Source organism: Balaenoptera musculus, chromosome 1 (assembly GCF_009873245.2).
Source record: "Balaenoptera musculus isolate JJ_BM4_2016_0621 chromosome 1, mBalMus1.pri.v3, whole genome shotgun sequence".
In the NCBI taxonomy this organism is placed as follows: Eukaryota; Metazoa; Chordata; class Mammalia; order Artiodactyla; family Balaenopteridae; genus Balaenoptera; species Balaenoptera musculus.
In genome coordinates, this window is record NC_045785.1 from 94717680 (window position 1) to 94734779 (window position 17100).

The 17100-nt window shown below is 37.6% G+C and overlaps 1 protein-coding gene across 4 annotated transcripts in view; it reads right to left on the reverse strand.

The window, feature by feature from the left end:
* VAV3 (vav guanine nucleotide exchange factor 3) overlaps positions 1-17100 on the reverse strand; it is a 389664-nt gene that overhangs the window by 188170 nt on the left and 184394 nt on the right. For all 4 annotated transcript variants that reach the window (XM_036863586.1, XM_036863581.1, XM_036863570.1 and 1 more), the window contains exons 6-11: positions 14969-15061; positions 12487-12555; positions 9948-10051; positions 8368-8467; positions 4472-4567; positions 302-370 (exon numbers count right to left, since the gene is read on the reverse strand). In XM_036863586.1, the coding sequence (XP_036719481.1) occupies positions 302-370; positions 4472-4567; positions 8368-8467; positions 9948-10051; positions 12487-12555; positions 14969-15061 (531 nt within the window). The remainder of the gene's footprint in view (positions 1-301; positions 371-4471; positions 4568-8367; positions 8468-9947; positions 10052-12486; positions 12556-14968; positions 15062-17100) is intronic.

A 17100-nucleotide genomic window follows, 5' to 3' on the forward strand; every position in this document is an offset into this window, starting at 1 on the left:
TGTGAAACAAAACCATTCTATTAAATCATTCCTGGTAGTTATGGAAATTGTCATACTTTCATAAACAATGAAAGTTATTTTAATATACCTCTTGGTTTTACGTTTTTGTCCAACAGTTAAATCCATGCAAGGATATTGATTTCAGTTAAAAATATCCAGCTCTCCCCTCTAAAAACAAACCTATGCAAATACGTATAATAATAGCTATTAGCATATCATACATATGTATTAACAGTTTATATTCTATTGTTTTTAGGCAAGAATTAGAAATACAAACAAGTTAATGATGCATTAGTCTAACCTTCATTGCATCAAGAGCCAGTTTCAAATTTGCCTTCTCCACAGGATCAGTGGTATGTTTGACCAGCTCCTATTTGGAAGATATATTTTAGTACTACTTTCATCAAATTAAAACCAACACATATGAAAACATTTTACAAATAAACCATTTTTATCATTATTCTCACCATAATGTGATAAATCTGATTTAACTAGGCTCTGTTTTCATCAAAAATTTCAAACTGTAAGAAGACCAAATAGATATCAAAAGGACATGAGACAATGGTCAGAAAGGTTTTCCTTTCAAAGTTGAACGTGAATTCTATCCCCCACCATCACACTGACGCTCTTGCCAGATGTTAAGAAAGATTCCCCTCCTTGACAACTGAACTGATACTTTTTTCTTTTTTGGCTGCGCCACATGGTATGTGGAATCTTAGTTCCCCGACCAGGGATCGAACCCGCGCCCCCTGCATTGGAAGCATGGAGTCTTACCCACTGGACCACCAGGGAAGTCCCTGAACTGATACTTGTTATCAAACTTGGCTTCTCTATGGCTTTTGATTCTGACAACTCCATCTCTCCTTTGGCCTCAGGGACGTCAGGCTCTTCTGTTTGTTGCTGTTATTTTTATTTGTTAGTTCATCTTAAATGTTGCCTATTCATTTGTCTTTCATACTTTCTTCTTTCTTTGTACCTTAGAAATGAGTTATTATTCCCTAGATTTTCACCTTAGTCTTCTGTTATCCTTACGTTACATACTCTGTGAATTCTATCACAACCATTGCCATAACATCGTCTGTCACCTAATGTGGCAGTCACCCTCAAATGAATGTGCTCAACCCAGAATTCACGCCTGAGTCCCAGACTCATATGTCCTATTAAATCGTTCTACCTGGGTTTCTCGCAAGCCCCTGAAATCCAGCATGTCCAAACTTCATGCACCTTCACCCGCACCCCTACTCGTTCCTGTTTATGTTTTACTGAATGACGGCACCTCCATCACTTAAGCCAAAACCTCAAAGGTGCCCCTGACTCCTCCCTCTCTCTCACTATGTTCTGTCTGTGTTAACTTTGACCCTTCCCCTTGAAGCCTCCTCCACTGGCACTACGTCGGTTCAAGTCCCTGCTCTCTTTCAAATGGGTGGTTGTAATAGCCTTCTGATTCATCTTCTGACTTGCAGTCTTTCCTTGCTACAATCTAGTCCCTCGATTGACATCAGAGTTACATCTCTAAATGTAAATCAGATCCTGTCACTTAGACTGCTGGGAGGCTCACAAAAGCTTCAGGCTGTCACACATACCTCGTAGATGCTTCATGATCTGAATTCTGCAAACCTCTCCCGACTTCTCTCTCCACTTCCTCTCAAACAACCTATGCCCTGCTTCTACTAAGTTAATTGCAATTCTCAAAATACGTTCTAATATCTGATCCCATTAGGCATGATGTTTTCTCTCCTAGAAAGCCCTTGCTCTCTGACCCACCTGTCAAACCGTCATTCTTCCTTCAAAGCCCAACTCAAGAAACACTCCTCTGTGAAGCTTTCTATGACACAGGCCTCTTCTCAAGTCATAATTAACTAAGTCTTTATTTGTACCACCTCTGTACCTTCTGCATACTTATCACGTCGTATTGTACTTGGCAGATTACATTTCATTTTCCCCAATAAAACAGTGAACTTTATCAGTGTGAGGGGGGCTGTTTTACATTGTTGAGAGACTCACACTGTATGCAGCTCATGGGATCCATTCAAAAATCTTTGCTGAGGGGCTTCCCTGGTGGCGCAGTGGTTAAGAATCCACCTGCCAATGCAGGGGACACAGGTTTGAGCCCTGGTCCGGGAAGATCCCACATGCCAAGAAGCAACTAAGCCCGTGCGTCACAACTACTGAGCCTGCGCTCTAGAGCCCGTGAGCCACAACTACTGAAGCCTGAGTGCCACAACTACTGAAGCCCGAGTGCCTAGAGCCCATGCTCTGCAACAAGAGAGGCCACTGCAATGAGAAGTCTGCACACTGCAATGAAGAGTAGCCCCCCATTAGCCGCAACTAGAGAAAGCCTGCGTGCAACAAGGAAGACCCAATGCAGCCTAAAATAAATAAATTAAAAAAAAAAAAAAACTTTGCTGAATTCAATACCAGTAGTGTTTCTAGGTGTAAACAGAACCTACAGATATCAAATCTGTTAAGTATAATAAACTTGTCAGAGTGATACTCTTTTGTTTCTATTTTTACTTTTCCTCTATTAAATAATAACAGTAAAGTATTCTCAAAGTTTCAAACCCCCCACTATAAAATATTTTAATTTTATAAATCCGTGATTTCAAATCATAAGGCATTTCAAAAATGATTTACCCACTAAAATACAGTAGTAAGTAGAAAATATTCAAATTCATACCACATTTATTTAACACATTTCTAAACAGTAGACAAATTAATTCTACTCTACACTATTTTGAAATGGAAAAACATTTCTAGAATTTTTATCTAAGTGTGGTATCCCAGATAAAACTTTTCCTATTTTAAAAAATCATCATGGAACTAAATATACTTTTGAAATTTAAAATATCAAACAACCCAAGAGAAATGAGCAGAAAAAGTTCACTGACTTTCCAAAAGGTCTGGTCATATTTTATACTTTTATAAGTCTGCTTAAAATCTTTTTTTTTTTAACATCTTTATTGGAGTATAATTGCTTTACAATGTTGTGTTAGTTTCTGCTGTATAACAAAGTGAATCAGCTATATGTATACATATATCCCCATATCCCCTCTCTCTTGCGTCTCCCTCCCACCCTCCCTATCCCACCCCTCTAGGTGGTCACGAAGCACCGAGCTGATCTCCCTGTGCGATGCAGCTGCTTCCTACTAGCTATCTATTTTACATTTGGTAATGTATATATGTCCAAGCCACTCTCTCACTTCATCCCAGCTTACCCTTCCCCCTTGCCGTGTCGTCAAGTCCATTCTCTACGTCTGCGTCTTTATTCCTGTCCTGCCCCTAGGTTCATCAGAACCATTTGTTTTTTTTTAGATTCCATATATATGTGTTAGCATACGGTATTTGTTTTTCTCTTTCTTACTTCACTCTGTATGACAGACTCTAGGTCCATCCACCTCACTACAAATAACTCAATTTCATTTCTTTTTATGGCTGAGTAATGAAGAAAATAGATATTTCTTGAAAACTGCACCTTTTAAATTCTTCAATCAATATTTGACTATACTAAAGTTACAAGATAAATTATTACCTTCTTTTGGACATGTTTTTAGTTTCATGACGTCTCAGAAACTGACTGCCTAAGTCTTCCTTATTATTTTTTCATAAAATGCAATTTGATTAAGTTGTTTTGAGTTTAGGTCTCATAAATGTTTTAACACATTTGTAAGGAATAATCAGAGTTTGAATTTTTCTGATTTCTCAGTAGAAAATAGAAATGACTGATAATTTTGCAGTTACAGTTCAAGAAATTTAATATACAAGATGTATAAAGCACAGCAAACTCAGAATTATATTTCACATACAGGTAGTAGATCTTTTTAAAATGACATTTCACAAGCATCAGCAAAGCTGATAGACTAATACAGTAAGACATTTCTTTGGAGCAGAACTAATGAGTCTCCCGGTACAGCTATCAAAGTAAATTTATAAGACTCTCCACCCTCATTAGAAGACTAACCGTGGAAACCATAAGCTTTGGGGTTATAACAAGAATCACTTCAAAATAAATGTAGTCTTATTATAATTTAGTATAGCAGAAAGAAACACAGAGTGTGACACAATTCTCTTTCGTTTATGGTTATAAGGCACAAATTCTAACACAATTAACCTGTCAAAATTCAAGTGTATTGCAACACTGAGATTCTAATAAATGATTACTGCTAACGACAGAAGACTTGGTTGAAGGGATATTTGTATTTGTTTTGCCTTGTTTTTAAATTTTTTAATTTTTTTGGATCCAGTTCTGTTTGAAGAACACAAAATGTGACTTTGTGAAAGATACAGAATTATCTTTGCTTAAAAGGAAGAAAAAATTTCCAGCTGTTCTGTTACTTCCCACTTAGCTATCCTCATAATTGAAAACTGTAAGGGGATAGGGCTCCAAACATAAAGTTTCTGCAGCATAGTTGATGCTTCATTAATATTGTGTTGAATTAATGAATGAACAAATAAACAGTTTTAAATTACATACCTGAAGGAGAAGGTGATACTTTAAAACACGCTGCATAGGAACCACAAGCAAATCTCGAAGAGTAAATTTCCCATTATTTGCTCTTTTAGAACATTCCTAAAGAAATGTTATTTAAATTGAATTTTTTTAGTTTTAGCAAAAGGAATCATAATACAAACATTAAAAGATGCAAACACCATAAGCAAAACTGCTATTATACAATAAATATTTTGCTATTTTCCTTCTTAACAATCCTTCTTTCTTAAAAATAGGAAGTATCGTCAGTTAAAAACCAAAAGAAACAAACAAAACTTGTAGCATTTCAACTCTAAATAAGAATAAATATGTAGAACTATTTTACACATGAAAATTATTTTCTCTAGGGGTCCTCCAGCATCTTCCCCCCACTTACCACTTAACCTTTCACCAGTCTCCCCAAGCAGGCCTGTGGACCAGGCATCAAGAACAAGCCCCATTCATCAAACCCACTATGTTCCCTCCCCACCATCATGCCTTGGTTCATTCGGTTCTCTCCAACTGCCATGTGCTTGGACTAGTTCCCAGCAAAATTTATCATCCTCTTGAAGAACTATACTTCTAGGCTGTTAGTAATAGTCCCAATCAAAATTGTGCTGTCTCTCTGTGCCTTGTGGGTCTCTTAATTATTGTTGTATATGTATAATATCTTCCCCAATATAGTATGTCTTTTATACCTCTTAAGAATCTAGTATTTGCTGACTAAACATTTGTTGTAATGAATGAAATGGAATGATTGACTCCCAAAATTTGCTAAAGTATAAACTCACTACAGGATTCAAAGTTTTCAAAGCCTCAGATTTTATTTTTTTAATCTCACAATCTCCTTTCTTACAAGTTTGTCAAAAAATAGCATTGACGGGTTCACTCTATTGACATTAACTACGACTTTGAGGAAAGTACTTTGAATTTGCAGTGTCAAAGGCTGAATTTAAATCAAGTTTGGCAATTCTTGTCTGTGTGACCTTGAACAAATTGTTTTTCTGATCTTACTGTTTCTCAAATATTCATGGTATCATCCAAAAAAACCAATAAGGTGTCATAAAGATATTTTTATTTCTGAGCAACCTAAGTCCAAAATCCTCAGACAAACATAACCAAGACCAAGGAATTTTCCAGTTCACGGAAGGGGTTGTATTCAAGAAAATACTCTTTAGTTTCCCTTTTGCCCACACTTAGCTTTTCCAGCACATGGAAGGATATATTATATTATCAGGAGCTATAGAAACAAACACCATTAGCTCCAATGACCATATTGAGTTAATGAGTGCTTGACTACAGCTTTCAAACAAGAACTGGTGACACATCCTGACATGTTAGCTCACATCTTGTCAATTGCTGGGGTTCACTGGACAGATAACTATTTCAAATGATTTCTTGCTTCCACAGATTGTAGCGAGTTCTGGATCATGGGTCTCAAATAGGAGGTCAAACTGTTAATATTATTGTAATGAATGGGTCTCATCTTCCCAGCTGCATTTTAAGTTCCTTGGAAATTGAGGTTATATCTTACACTTCTTATGTTATGCCATCTTAACATAGTGTTAAGAACAGAAATGTTATACATTTAAAATTTACTTTGTTATGTTATGGAAGTCAGTGTAAAACTGTTGGGGAAAAAATTATTTCAAGTTCTAAGTTATAAGCTCAGGAAGTAAAGAAACTAACAGCGCTGGCATTAGCTACAATTAGGGGGCCGAGACTGAAGTGTAAAGTGCTTATTAGTATTGAAAGCAAATAAAGGGTAGAAATGATTCTTCCAAACATCCAGTCCAGTGCTTAGCCTCAACTCCAATTCTAAGTGAAAAGAAAAGAAAATGTAATAGGGATGAGCCAGCTTAGAGAACAAGGTAAAGAGACTCTATTACCCTTCACCCCATGTTATCTTGGTTCTACAGTAGGGGTGAAAAAAAGACAAAAATCATCAAGAATAAAAATAACCACAAAACAGAAGACATGAAGGAGGCAGAGAGAAACAAAGTATAAGGCAGCTTTCCCTCTATCATGCTGGGACTTGCAGAAGACAGTTCCAGCAAAGACTATTTGTTGAGGGCTTATAGTAAGTATCTGGTTAAATACTTCCAAATCAGACCCACGGTTAACACAACCAGCATCACCTCACCCTGAGCCTTTCAAACTCAGTCTGAGGTTCTCTCTTTCCCTAAGACTTACAGTGACTACAGAAACTATATCTCTTGAGTTCTAGAGTATGCTCACTGGGCAGGATTTTGACAGTGAGTCTGAAAGAAGGGAGAGTAACATGCAAAAAATGCTAAGAATATAATGCAGGTTTCATTGACCACTTTCTGACTCCTCTCTTGAACCAGAGTTATATATCTTTATTTTAAAAAAAACTACCTTAATGGTAGCTCTATTAGGAAGTCATTGTGTAAGTTGTTAACTTTTATCTTCCCATCGTGTTTTAATTTGAGTCAAGGTGGCTTACAGTTCTAGACTTATGAGGCTCTGCTCTCCAAAGAGGAGCAGGGGCCCTTTAGGCTAACAAGGCTGTAAGGATGGCACTTAGTGGTGACTCAAACCATCTCCAGCCATAAGATCCACATCATCAAGGGATCATGAGAGGTAAGAAAGAAGGATCCATGCTATAAAATTAGTACAGTTACTTGGTAGTCTGTTGATGTGCAAATTTTCTCACCAATAGCTCCCCTTTGTGGGAATTATTTTATTAAATCAGACCAGATATGCTAAACAGTGAAGGGGTTCTGATTTGCAAATCATCTACCTCTTCTTCTCTGTTCATCACCCGACCTCACTGCTAAACCCAACAAAGAGTAGCAAGGAGGATATGAGAGAGCCAACCAAGCCACACACAGAAGAGTTGACTATACATCTCTACCTGAAATTTAAGAAGACCCATACATATGGATAATATATTTGAGATGACAATTCATATAACATATAAATAATCATTTTTCAAAAGTTTTTTTGAAAGTGCAAACTCTTCTTGTGGGGGAAAAAAAAGAAAAAAAGATGCACCAAAAAAAAAAAAATGACCTAACACAGTTTCCAGACTTATTTTCCATTGTTACCATGTGCTCTATTCATACTAACCTACTTGCCATTCCTCAAACTTTCCTGATTCTTCTGGTCAAGACATACCAATTCTTCCAGAATGCCCTACATGGACTCTCATCTATCAAGACTCACCTCATTCTTCAGTGACCTAACTCAAATGCTCCCTCTTCAGATAAATCTTCCGCAGTCTAACTATACTGAAGTGATCACTCAGTCTTACTCATGGAGCCCTGTCAAAGAGTGCTTATCACATACTACTTAATCTCATCATACATGTGCCTGTCTTGCCTTCTTATGGGCAATATCCATGCCCTTTTTATACGTTTTCCCCTAAATATCTTCTGGCCACGCCACGCAGCATGTGGGATCTTATTTCCCTGACCAGGGATCGAACCCATGCCGCCTACATTGGAAGCGCGGAGTCTAACCACTGGACCACCAGGGAAGTCCCAGTATCTTCTATTTTTAGTAAACAGTTTACATCTACATACTTATTATCTCACATACATCTTACTCATCCTGTACCTTTTACTACCCTGGGCAAATTGCTCATGATCTCTCTGAACATTGGCTTTCTTATCCATTAGATAAAAAAATTAATTGTATGTAACTCACAAAGTCATGAGGATCTAATGAGATAATGCATGTAAAAAAGCCATAAATCTTCTATCTTACTACTGTTATTATTACTGCCACATTATTATTTTATAGAGCTATATATTAAAATATTTTATGAAATTACACTTAGAAGTCATGGAAATTTGCTGTTGCATAGATCATGAAAAGAATATGTTGTTTTTAGTTTATTTTACTCTGTCATATACACACAAAAAATAAACAGGCACCTCTAATTTCAGTTTGACATCTTCTTTTGTCTTAGAAATGTAGTCTAAACTAGAGATGGCCGACTCCACTCCACTGCAGTACTGCCCATAAATAACCAACCTGAAAGGAAAAGAGACAGAGGAAAAAATCTGAGGACAAAAAGGCAAGAATAAAGTGGAAGAGGAAATTCACCTATTTAAAACCACAGTTGGGCATAACCAAAGCAAATCTCACTCATCCTGCACCTCTTACTTTCCAGGTAACCCTGGGCAGATTACTCATAATTTCTCTGAACCTCAGCTTTTTCGTTTCTTTTTAAGACACACCACACATACAGTTATAGAATGAGTCACTCATATTTACGGTATTAAAAATGACTATTTTTAATTTCCAAATTTGAATGGGATTGATTCCATGCATGTTTTTATAGCAGGTAGATTTTACAAACTGGCTTAATGACTGTTAATATTGTTTGAGTGCATACAATAATCAAAAACAAAATTAAAAACTTCTGTTCAAGTTTCTATTAGAGATCAACTTTTACACTGCTCAAGCTCACTCAGGAACAGTTTTATTTTCTACTACAGTTTCACTGTAATCACTACTTACAACTCTACTCATTAATAAACCTCCTACTCCCTCCCCCTTTTTAATTAAGAAAAATACATTATCTGAAAAGTGGGAACGAGAGGGCTGAGCTGTGTTGGTTGGGAGATAACTCATATTGCACGGGGTCTGAGCCTGCTTCAGGAAGGGTATCTCTGGAGATAACTCATATTGCACGGGGTCTGAGCCTGCTTCAGGAAGGGTATCTCTGGAGATAACTCATATTGCACGGGGTCTGAGCCTGCTTCAGGAAGGGTATCTCTGGAGATAACTCATATTGCACGGGGTCTGAGCCTGCTTCAGGAAGGGTATCTCTGGAGTAATACCGATTTTTGCAAAGAGCCCGGTTAATTTATTGTTTCTTTTAGCCTTCTACTGGAAAAAAAAAAAAGCACTACTGCATTAATATTTATCTAATGTTGATGTAAGCAATTAATTAGCCACTTCTTAGTACTAGGAACTATAGTGCTTGATTTTAAAAGAGAGCGCTATATTTTAAGCAAAATTCCTTGGTACTTCTAATTCATGTGAATTGTTCAGAAGACTTTTTTCAAATTCAGAAAGGGAAACTGACTTTGGCTGTGAATGTAATACTCCAAAATACAGAATTATAAGATATTAGAGTTGGAAAAAGCACTACGTAGCACCTAATCTACCCCTAACATTTACAGATGGAAAAAAGGAGGCTCAGAGAGTTAAAATGACTCCCTGAAGTCTACAGGACTCAAGAGTGACAGGGTCTGTACAAGAACCTGCACCTTCTGGTTTTCAATGCAAAAGTCTGAACCCTTCTTTTTTTTCTTTTTCTTTTTTTCTTTCCCTGATACACATATAGAGGTCAACCACCACCCAGAAATTAACTGCCCCATGTTCTAATTACTGCCCAGACAGTATCTTAATGAACCATAGTAATAGCTACTTATGAGCAATTTTAATACTAACCCTCACTATAATTACAAACTAATAGCCACAAAATTTAAAATCCAAAAGTTACCTTTCCTTGTAGTTAATGAAAACTTGATACAAGTTCTGGTCGTTTTTATTTACAATGGAATCATGAATCTCTTGCATTAGGTTCCGATGAACTTTTACAAGTTCCTTAGAAAAGAAAACAGTGGCAAAGCAAATTAGTAACCAGAACCAAAAAAATCACCTGGAGCCCAGAATCCCTATTGCTGCCACATTTGCCATTCAAGGATATGCTGAATGCCCTCAATATATAAACCTGCTACCATCAGTAAAGAGGAAAAAACGGAGGGGAAAGAAGAGAAAAGAGAGAAGGGGAAGGGCAGGGGAGGGAGAGAGACAGGCCATGTTCATGGAAATTAGCAATTTCAGATCTGACTTGAAATGTCAGTGTCCTGTGGAAAAAGAAATTCTCTCTCTAGTTATTAAAGGGTAATTTATTCCTTGTACAAAAATATGTACAGTTCATTTTCATCTTATAATCACTTTAAATTTTTAAATAAAACTATCCAAGTGCTTAATGTTTTACTGACAGGATAAAGTAATGATTCATGTCCTTGAGACATAAAAATGTAGATTTGTACTTTGGTCAATTAGTGGTGTCCTGGAGCTAAGCTAACAATAATCAGACTAAATTACTTGAAACCAGCCAACTAATGTCACAAATAAGCAGCAAATAAATTGTAGTAGGCAGTTTACTAGGGCAACTCAAAAGTCAGAATTCACATTTTTCCTGATAAACAAGTAATTTTCGGTCAGAAGTAAAATACATGTCACAGCCAGGAAATGAGGAGGTCCGAATCAAGGTGCCAATTCTCCCAGGATCTCTTCCCGTGTACCTTGGAGCATACATTGATGCAGGGCATGCCCTTCCTTAGGAGGTGTTAAGTGAAACATGAATATGTTGGTCCTGTCACTTTTTTGAGGAGCATGGAAAAGCTATTAGAATAAGGACTGTCAAATGGGTCCTAAGTTACAGTGAGCGTATTTAGGTGGTTCAAGATCCTCATCTTCCTAAAATGTGTGGTTTGTTTTATGCTAAATATTCATTTGATATTGGGATCTTTTTCTTCCTTCTACATTACAAATCAGTAAGAATGTCTTCATTTGGCCAAAATCAGGAACAAGGACAACATGCCATAGCTAAACTGGTGCAAAGCAACACTAAACATAAAGGAATCAAAATATTAGAGACTTTACAGGTGATACAAGCAAGCCGGTACATAAAAGCTTATATATTGTATATAAGAGCTATATATTAAAACTGAGGGACTACCCTGGTGGTCTAGTGGGTAAGACTCTGCACTCCCAATGCAGGGGGCCCGGGTCTGACCCCTGGTCGGGGAACTAGAGCCCGCATGCATGCCGCAACTAAGAAGTCCACATGCCGCAACGAAGGTCCCGTGTGCCTCAACGAAGGTCCCGTGTGCCGCAACTAAGACCCAGCACAGCCAAAATAAATAAATTAAATAAATAAATAAATATTAAAGAAAAAAAAAACCTGAGGCCAGTTCTAGAGGTCTAAGAACTTGAATCTTGCCTAGCAAGACCTTACATGGTATTGCATTTGGCTTGCCTCTATGCTTTTGGGTAAATATCCTTTTAAGATTGTCAGATAATAAGGTACCCTGAAATTTGAAATGCTATATAAATGTGAAGAAAAGCTCCTCACACCTTACCATTAAAATAGACCGTTATATTGGGCTTCCCTGGTGGCGCAGTGGTTAAGAATCCGCCTGTCAATGCAGGGGACACAGGTTCGAGCCCTGGTCCAGGAAGATCCCACATGCTGTGGAGCAACTAAGCCTGTGTGCCACAACTACTGAGCCTGCACTCTAGAGCCTGCAAGCCACAACTACTGAGCCCATGTGCCACAAGTACTGAAGCCCGTGCGCCTAGAGCCCGTGCTCCGCAACAAGAGAAACCACCACAATGGGAAGCCTGGACACCGCAACGAAGAGTAGCCCCCACTCGCCGCAACTAGAGAAAGCCCGCACAGCAACAAAGACCCAACACAGCCAAAAATAAATAAATAAATTTATTTATTAAAAAAATAAAAGACTGTTATATCATAAGGAAGCAGTGTATTTCAGAAATGGGAGTTTAGGCTGATGCAACCAGAAGCAGAAAACACCAAAAAGCAGAGGCCAAGGAAGTGCAGGAATGGAGGGAAGTGGAGGAGACAGATGGAGCCAGGACTGTGTCTGTAAGATGAGGTTGGGGGGCTGGAAGAACAATAGAGCAGGGAGTGGGGCAGAAGGGGATTCCCACAAGAGAAAGAGACAGTAACACCAGAGATTAACTGAGACTACCTTGTTGTGACAAGCAGTTAAGTATAACACATCAATCTTATCCTTTTGCGTTCAGCGTACATTCTGACTGACTTTTTGGTTGACAATATGACTTACTAGTTATTTCCAAAAAATAAGACTATAAGAACTCAGGAGGCAGAAAGTTGGGTTAAAATTCTTTAAAAATACAATAGAATGTTCAAATAGGGACCCAATAAGAAAATGAGGATTTTTATAGAAGTGTACCACAATTTTAGCTAGCATATTTTTACTTACAGGAATGTTGATGAATACTGAATCAAATTCGGCTGCTGTCAGAAATCTTTTTAATGGTGCCATGAAATACTACCAGGAGAGAAGAGAAGGGTAATAATTAAGCACAACTTATCCTAATCTATAAAATAGTTTTTCATCAATGAGCAATAAATATTACTGAAAGTTAATCAGTATTATGAATACCAAGAAAAAAGCAGAAACTATTTTCTCTACTGTAAAGATTCTATATTTGAACAGAGATATAAAGATATAAATACAAGTTAATAAATTTAAAATATAAAATAAAAGATTTGGGCTATAAATCCTTCTGAAAGTAAGAAAAAAAAGAAGAGAGAACACCACTGGCCGAACTGGCAAAAAATGGCAACCTTCTGGAGATATGTTTGAGGACTAATTCAAAACATCCCTCAAATGCTCTGTGAAGATTCTAGATCCCTGAGATCAATAACTTGCATATACAATTTATGGATCATTCCCCTTCATTCTTTGAGAATTTTAGTTCCTGGCCTACCATATCTCTGGCCATTACTACTCCCATCCTCATTTTTGGTCGTTATCAGTATCTGCGCAGATGATCCTTCCAATAGCCTGGCCTCTCGGTTCCTTGAACTCCAATAATCTGTGCCCCATCCTAGCTCAGGTCCTCTTGCGGTCATAGCCCAAGACCCTGTCATTACCAACAACTGCATATGCTCCATAGAATTAAGTTGAAGCAAGCAAGTCTCTGACCTCTGCCCTCCTACCTTTACAGCTCATTCCTCCAAGGACTCCTCCAACCCACTGGGTCTGCCAATCCCCTGACCATCTCACATCCCTCATGTCCTCACTTCCCTTCTTACCCAGTTTACATTCCACGAGCCATCATCAGAATCACTGCCCTGCAAGTACCCTTACCCTCTCTTCTTTCATTCTGGAAAAATGAAAACCCTGGTTAAATCTAGCTTGCCATATATTTTGTGCCTATACCTAAGAAGTTAAACAGAAGCTACACTGATAGTTAATTAAAAATATAATCACAAAACCCAAATGAGCCTGTAATGCTACATAATCCTAGTACATTTACCTTCTCGTTCTCCTAAACAACTCTTCCTCGCCTTCATCTCTCTTTTTAAACTTCCAAACTTTCTCCTGGTTCTCATTCTCCTAGCCTCCAAATGTGGAAGTCACCAGAGGTGACCTCAAACCTCTTCTCTATCAACAGCCATTCCTTTGGTGATTCATCTAGTGCCATGGCTTTAAACACCACTGCATAATGATAATGGCCCAATCTATACATCCATTCAACCTCTCCCCTGAATGTCAGACTCATACATCTAACTTCCTCCTCAATACATCCCCTTGGAAGCTAAGTGGTATTGCAAATTTAGTAAGTCCCAACAGATTCGTGATTCCTACACCTCTCCTTCTCCATCTCAGTCACCATCTTCACCATTTACAGTTACTCATGCTAAAAACCTAGCATTGTTAGGAATTCCCACTGGGCGGTACAGTGGTTAGGACTCTTGCACTTCCACTGCTGTGGGCCCGGGGTTCAATCCCTGGTCAGGGAACTAAGATCCTACAAGCCAAGCCGCGTGGCGTGGCCAAATAAAAAAAGAACAGAAAACCTAGCATTCTTGATTGCTCTTTTCCACACATCCTTTACCTAATTCCTCATCAAATCCACTTGGCTCTACTTTCAAGATTTATTCAGAATCTGACCACTCCTTACCACCTCTACCAATACCACCGATTTCCGTCAACTTAATTATTGTGATATCCTTCTAACATTTTCCTCAATTTCCACCCTTGCCTGACAAGAGTCAGAATGATCTGTTAAAAACTTACATTAGATCCCATCACTTCTTCTACTCAAAACGCTCTAGCTTTTAGCCAGGTGCTCCTATATGCCCCCTGTGTGACCTGGGGGCTCACCAGGTCTCTGATCTCACTGCTCCCCTGCACTCATTCTGCTTCAGCGTCCTGGGCTGTTGCTGTTCCCTGAAGCACACTGAACGCTGTCCCACGTGAGGGCCTTTCTCCCAGGGACTGTCCACTCTGGGATACTCGCAAGGCTTGCTCCCTCCATTCGCAAAGCTGTCTGCTTAAGTACGATCTGACCACAGAGGCCTTCCATTACCACTCTACACAAGGTAACACCAGCCTCCCCCATCACTCACTACCCCCTTCCTCTGCCTTATTTTTCTTCAGAGAATTTATCACCACCTGGCATACTCATTTGCTTAAATTATAAACCCTCCCGTGAGAGTGTCATGAGAACCAGAGCTCTGTTGTGTTCACTGCTATACCCCCAAGTCCCCAGAATAGTGCCATTCACACACTAAGAAATCAATAAATCATCGTGGGATGAGTAAATCCGCTTTGAGATCTTTAAACCCAAAGTTCGGCTGAAAATCAGAATATGCAGACACGGTAGAAACACTGAGCCTAATGTATTAGCAGGGCAGTATTGGAGCATCAAGAATGATACCTGATGACTTACTTTTTCTATTGACTCCAATGTTTCTGTATATTTTTCTTCTGTCTGCTTGATTTCTGCTAGGCAGCAACTTCGTATGTCATTTTCTGGACATTTCTACAATTAGAATTTTCAAATTAACATTATTTAATCAAATTCATGTATTAATCTTTCCAGTAGAAGATAGAAATAAAAATTATTGATTTTTTTAAGTGTTCCATTCTAATAAAACACATTAACTAAAAGATATATTTAACTGCATTTGTGAAGGATCTTTGCTTTTTAAAAGAATTTGAACAATGTAAATGAAAACGTTTTAGATAATTAAAAATATACTTTTGAGTATACTCTCTTTAAACTGAAACATCTATTTTATTATAAATGTTACTGCATCTGGAAACATCATGAATGGTCTTATACAGTTTTCTTAATGTACAGCATACTTTACAAGTGCTGTAGAAATAACTGCAAAAATCATAAAAGGATATTTGGTAAGTAAAAAAATCATAAAATATTTTTTCAAGAGTTAACATCTTGGTGTTTGGCTCTCTTACTGTTTAAGACTCGAGGCAGTAGAACATAATAGGAAGATCAAAGTTTTGGGGATCAGATAGAATTTGGTTCAAGAACCAGTTTTGCTGTTATTAGTTTGTTATCGTGAAGAAGTTATCTAATCTCTCTGTGTCTCGGTTTTCTCATCTATAAAACAGAATTACAGTACCCAGCCCAAGGAGCTGTAAATGAGATAACCTGTGTAGCGTGCTTAACACCCTGAGGGATGCACAAGAGGGGCCCTGTGCGTTCAATCATCATCACTGCTCACCCTGGGCCACATGAACAGCCCAGCGCCGTCAGCTCAGTGAAGACGGTCCTTGGGAAAGACAATGAAGAATTTGCTGGTGCCCAAAGCAGTTGATAATTAAAGGGGGTATGGACGATACTCCATCACCTAAAACGCTCTTAAACTGCTGCCACAGGCGTCCTGTCAGCTCGTGCAGTGGGTTAAAGCACACATTCATGACGTTCACCGAACACAGGCCAGCCAACTCGTTTCCATCCCACAGAAGCTACTGTCCCCTTTGTGGGCACCGGACAACCCGCCAGCCCTTTATTAAATGCAAGAGGTCCAAGAGAGCTGAGCAAATTCATCAAAGCACCGAAGAAACCTAAAGTACTACCTAGCTGATGAAGAAAGTCTTTTGTGTAAAGAAAGACTATGTTAATAAAAGCTTAAGCAACTGACCTTATTTTTCATTTCAAATTATATATGAGAAAATCATTCAAAGTAATTCTGAACGTTTTAGATATTTTAATGCAGATAAAGCTTTGTGGGCTCCTGTTGACCATGGCAATATCTGAAACTAAGTTTATAAAATAGTAAAAAATGCTAGGAGACCTATACTGAAACAAACAACAACAACAAAAATACCTCATATCAACCCCTAACAAATAGGAAGAAATATTCTTTAACATATACTTTATGCCACATCAAACTTAAAGTAGATTTACCTGCTTTGTAAGAGATTTCCTTTCATAACAATATAATTTCATGATCCCCTGAAATTATGTTCTATTGCCACTCTGCAATTATTTAGCTGTGTGGCATGCCGTTTACTTGTTAGACTTGATTTTCTTACTAGTAAACTGAGAGAATTAGACCAGAGATTCCCTGCGGTTGTTCTGAACTGTAAAATGTCATGTTTACATGTCTCCAAATGCAGCAACACGTCATGGTTATACAGTTACAAGCAAGTAAACATAAAAAAGAAAACAAACCAAAAAAAGATCCCAGCATAAGTTACATAAATAATTATTGTATTAATTATAATTGCGCTATTATTTTATAATTATAATTAATATACTTATAACATACATATTATTTCATTTTATTAATTATAATTATTGTATTAAATAGTCTTTCAAATAATCACTTTCCTAATAAAATACTCAGAATAACAAGTCATGGTTATAGAGTTATAAGCAAGATAAAAAAAGAAAAACAAACAACGATCCCAGCAGAAGTTACAGAAATCATTATAACTATTGTATTAATTATAATTATGCTATTATTTTATAATTATAATTAATATAATTAAAACAACTATTATTTTATTTTATTAACTATTATATTAATTAGTCCTTCCAATAATCACTTT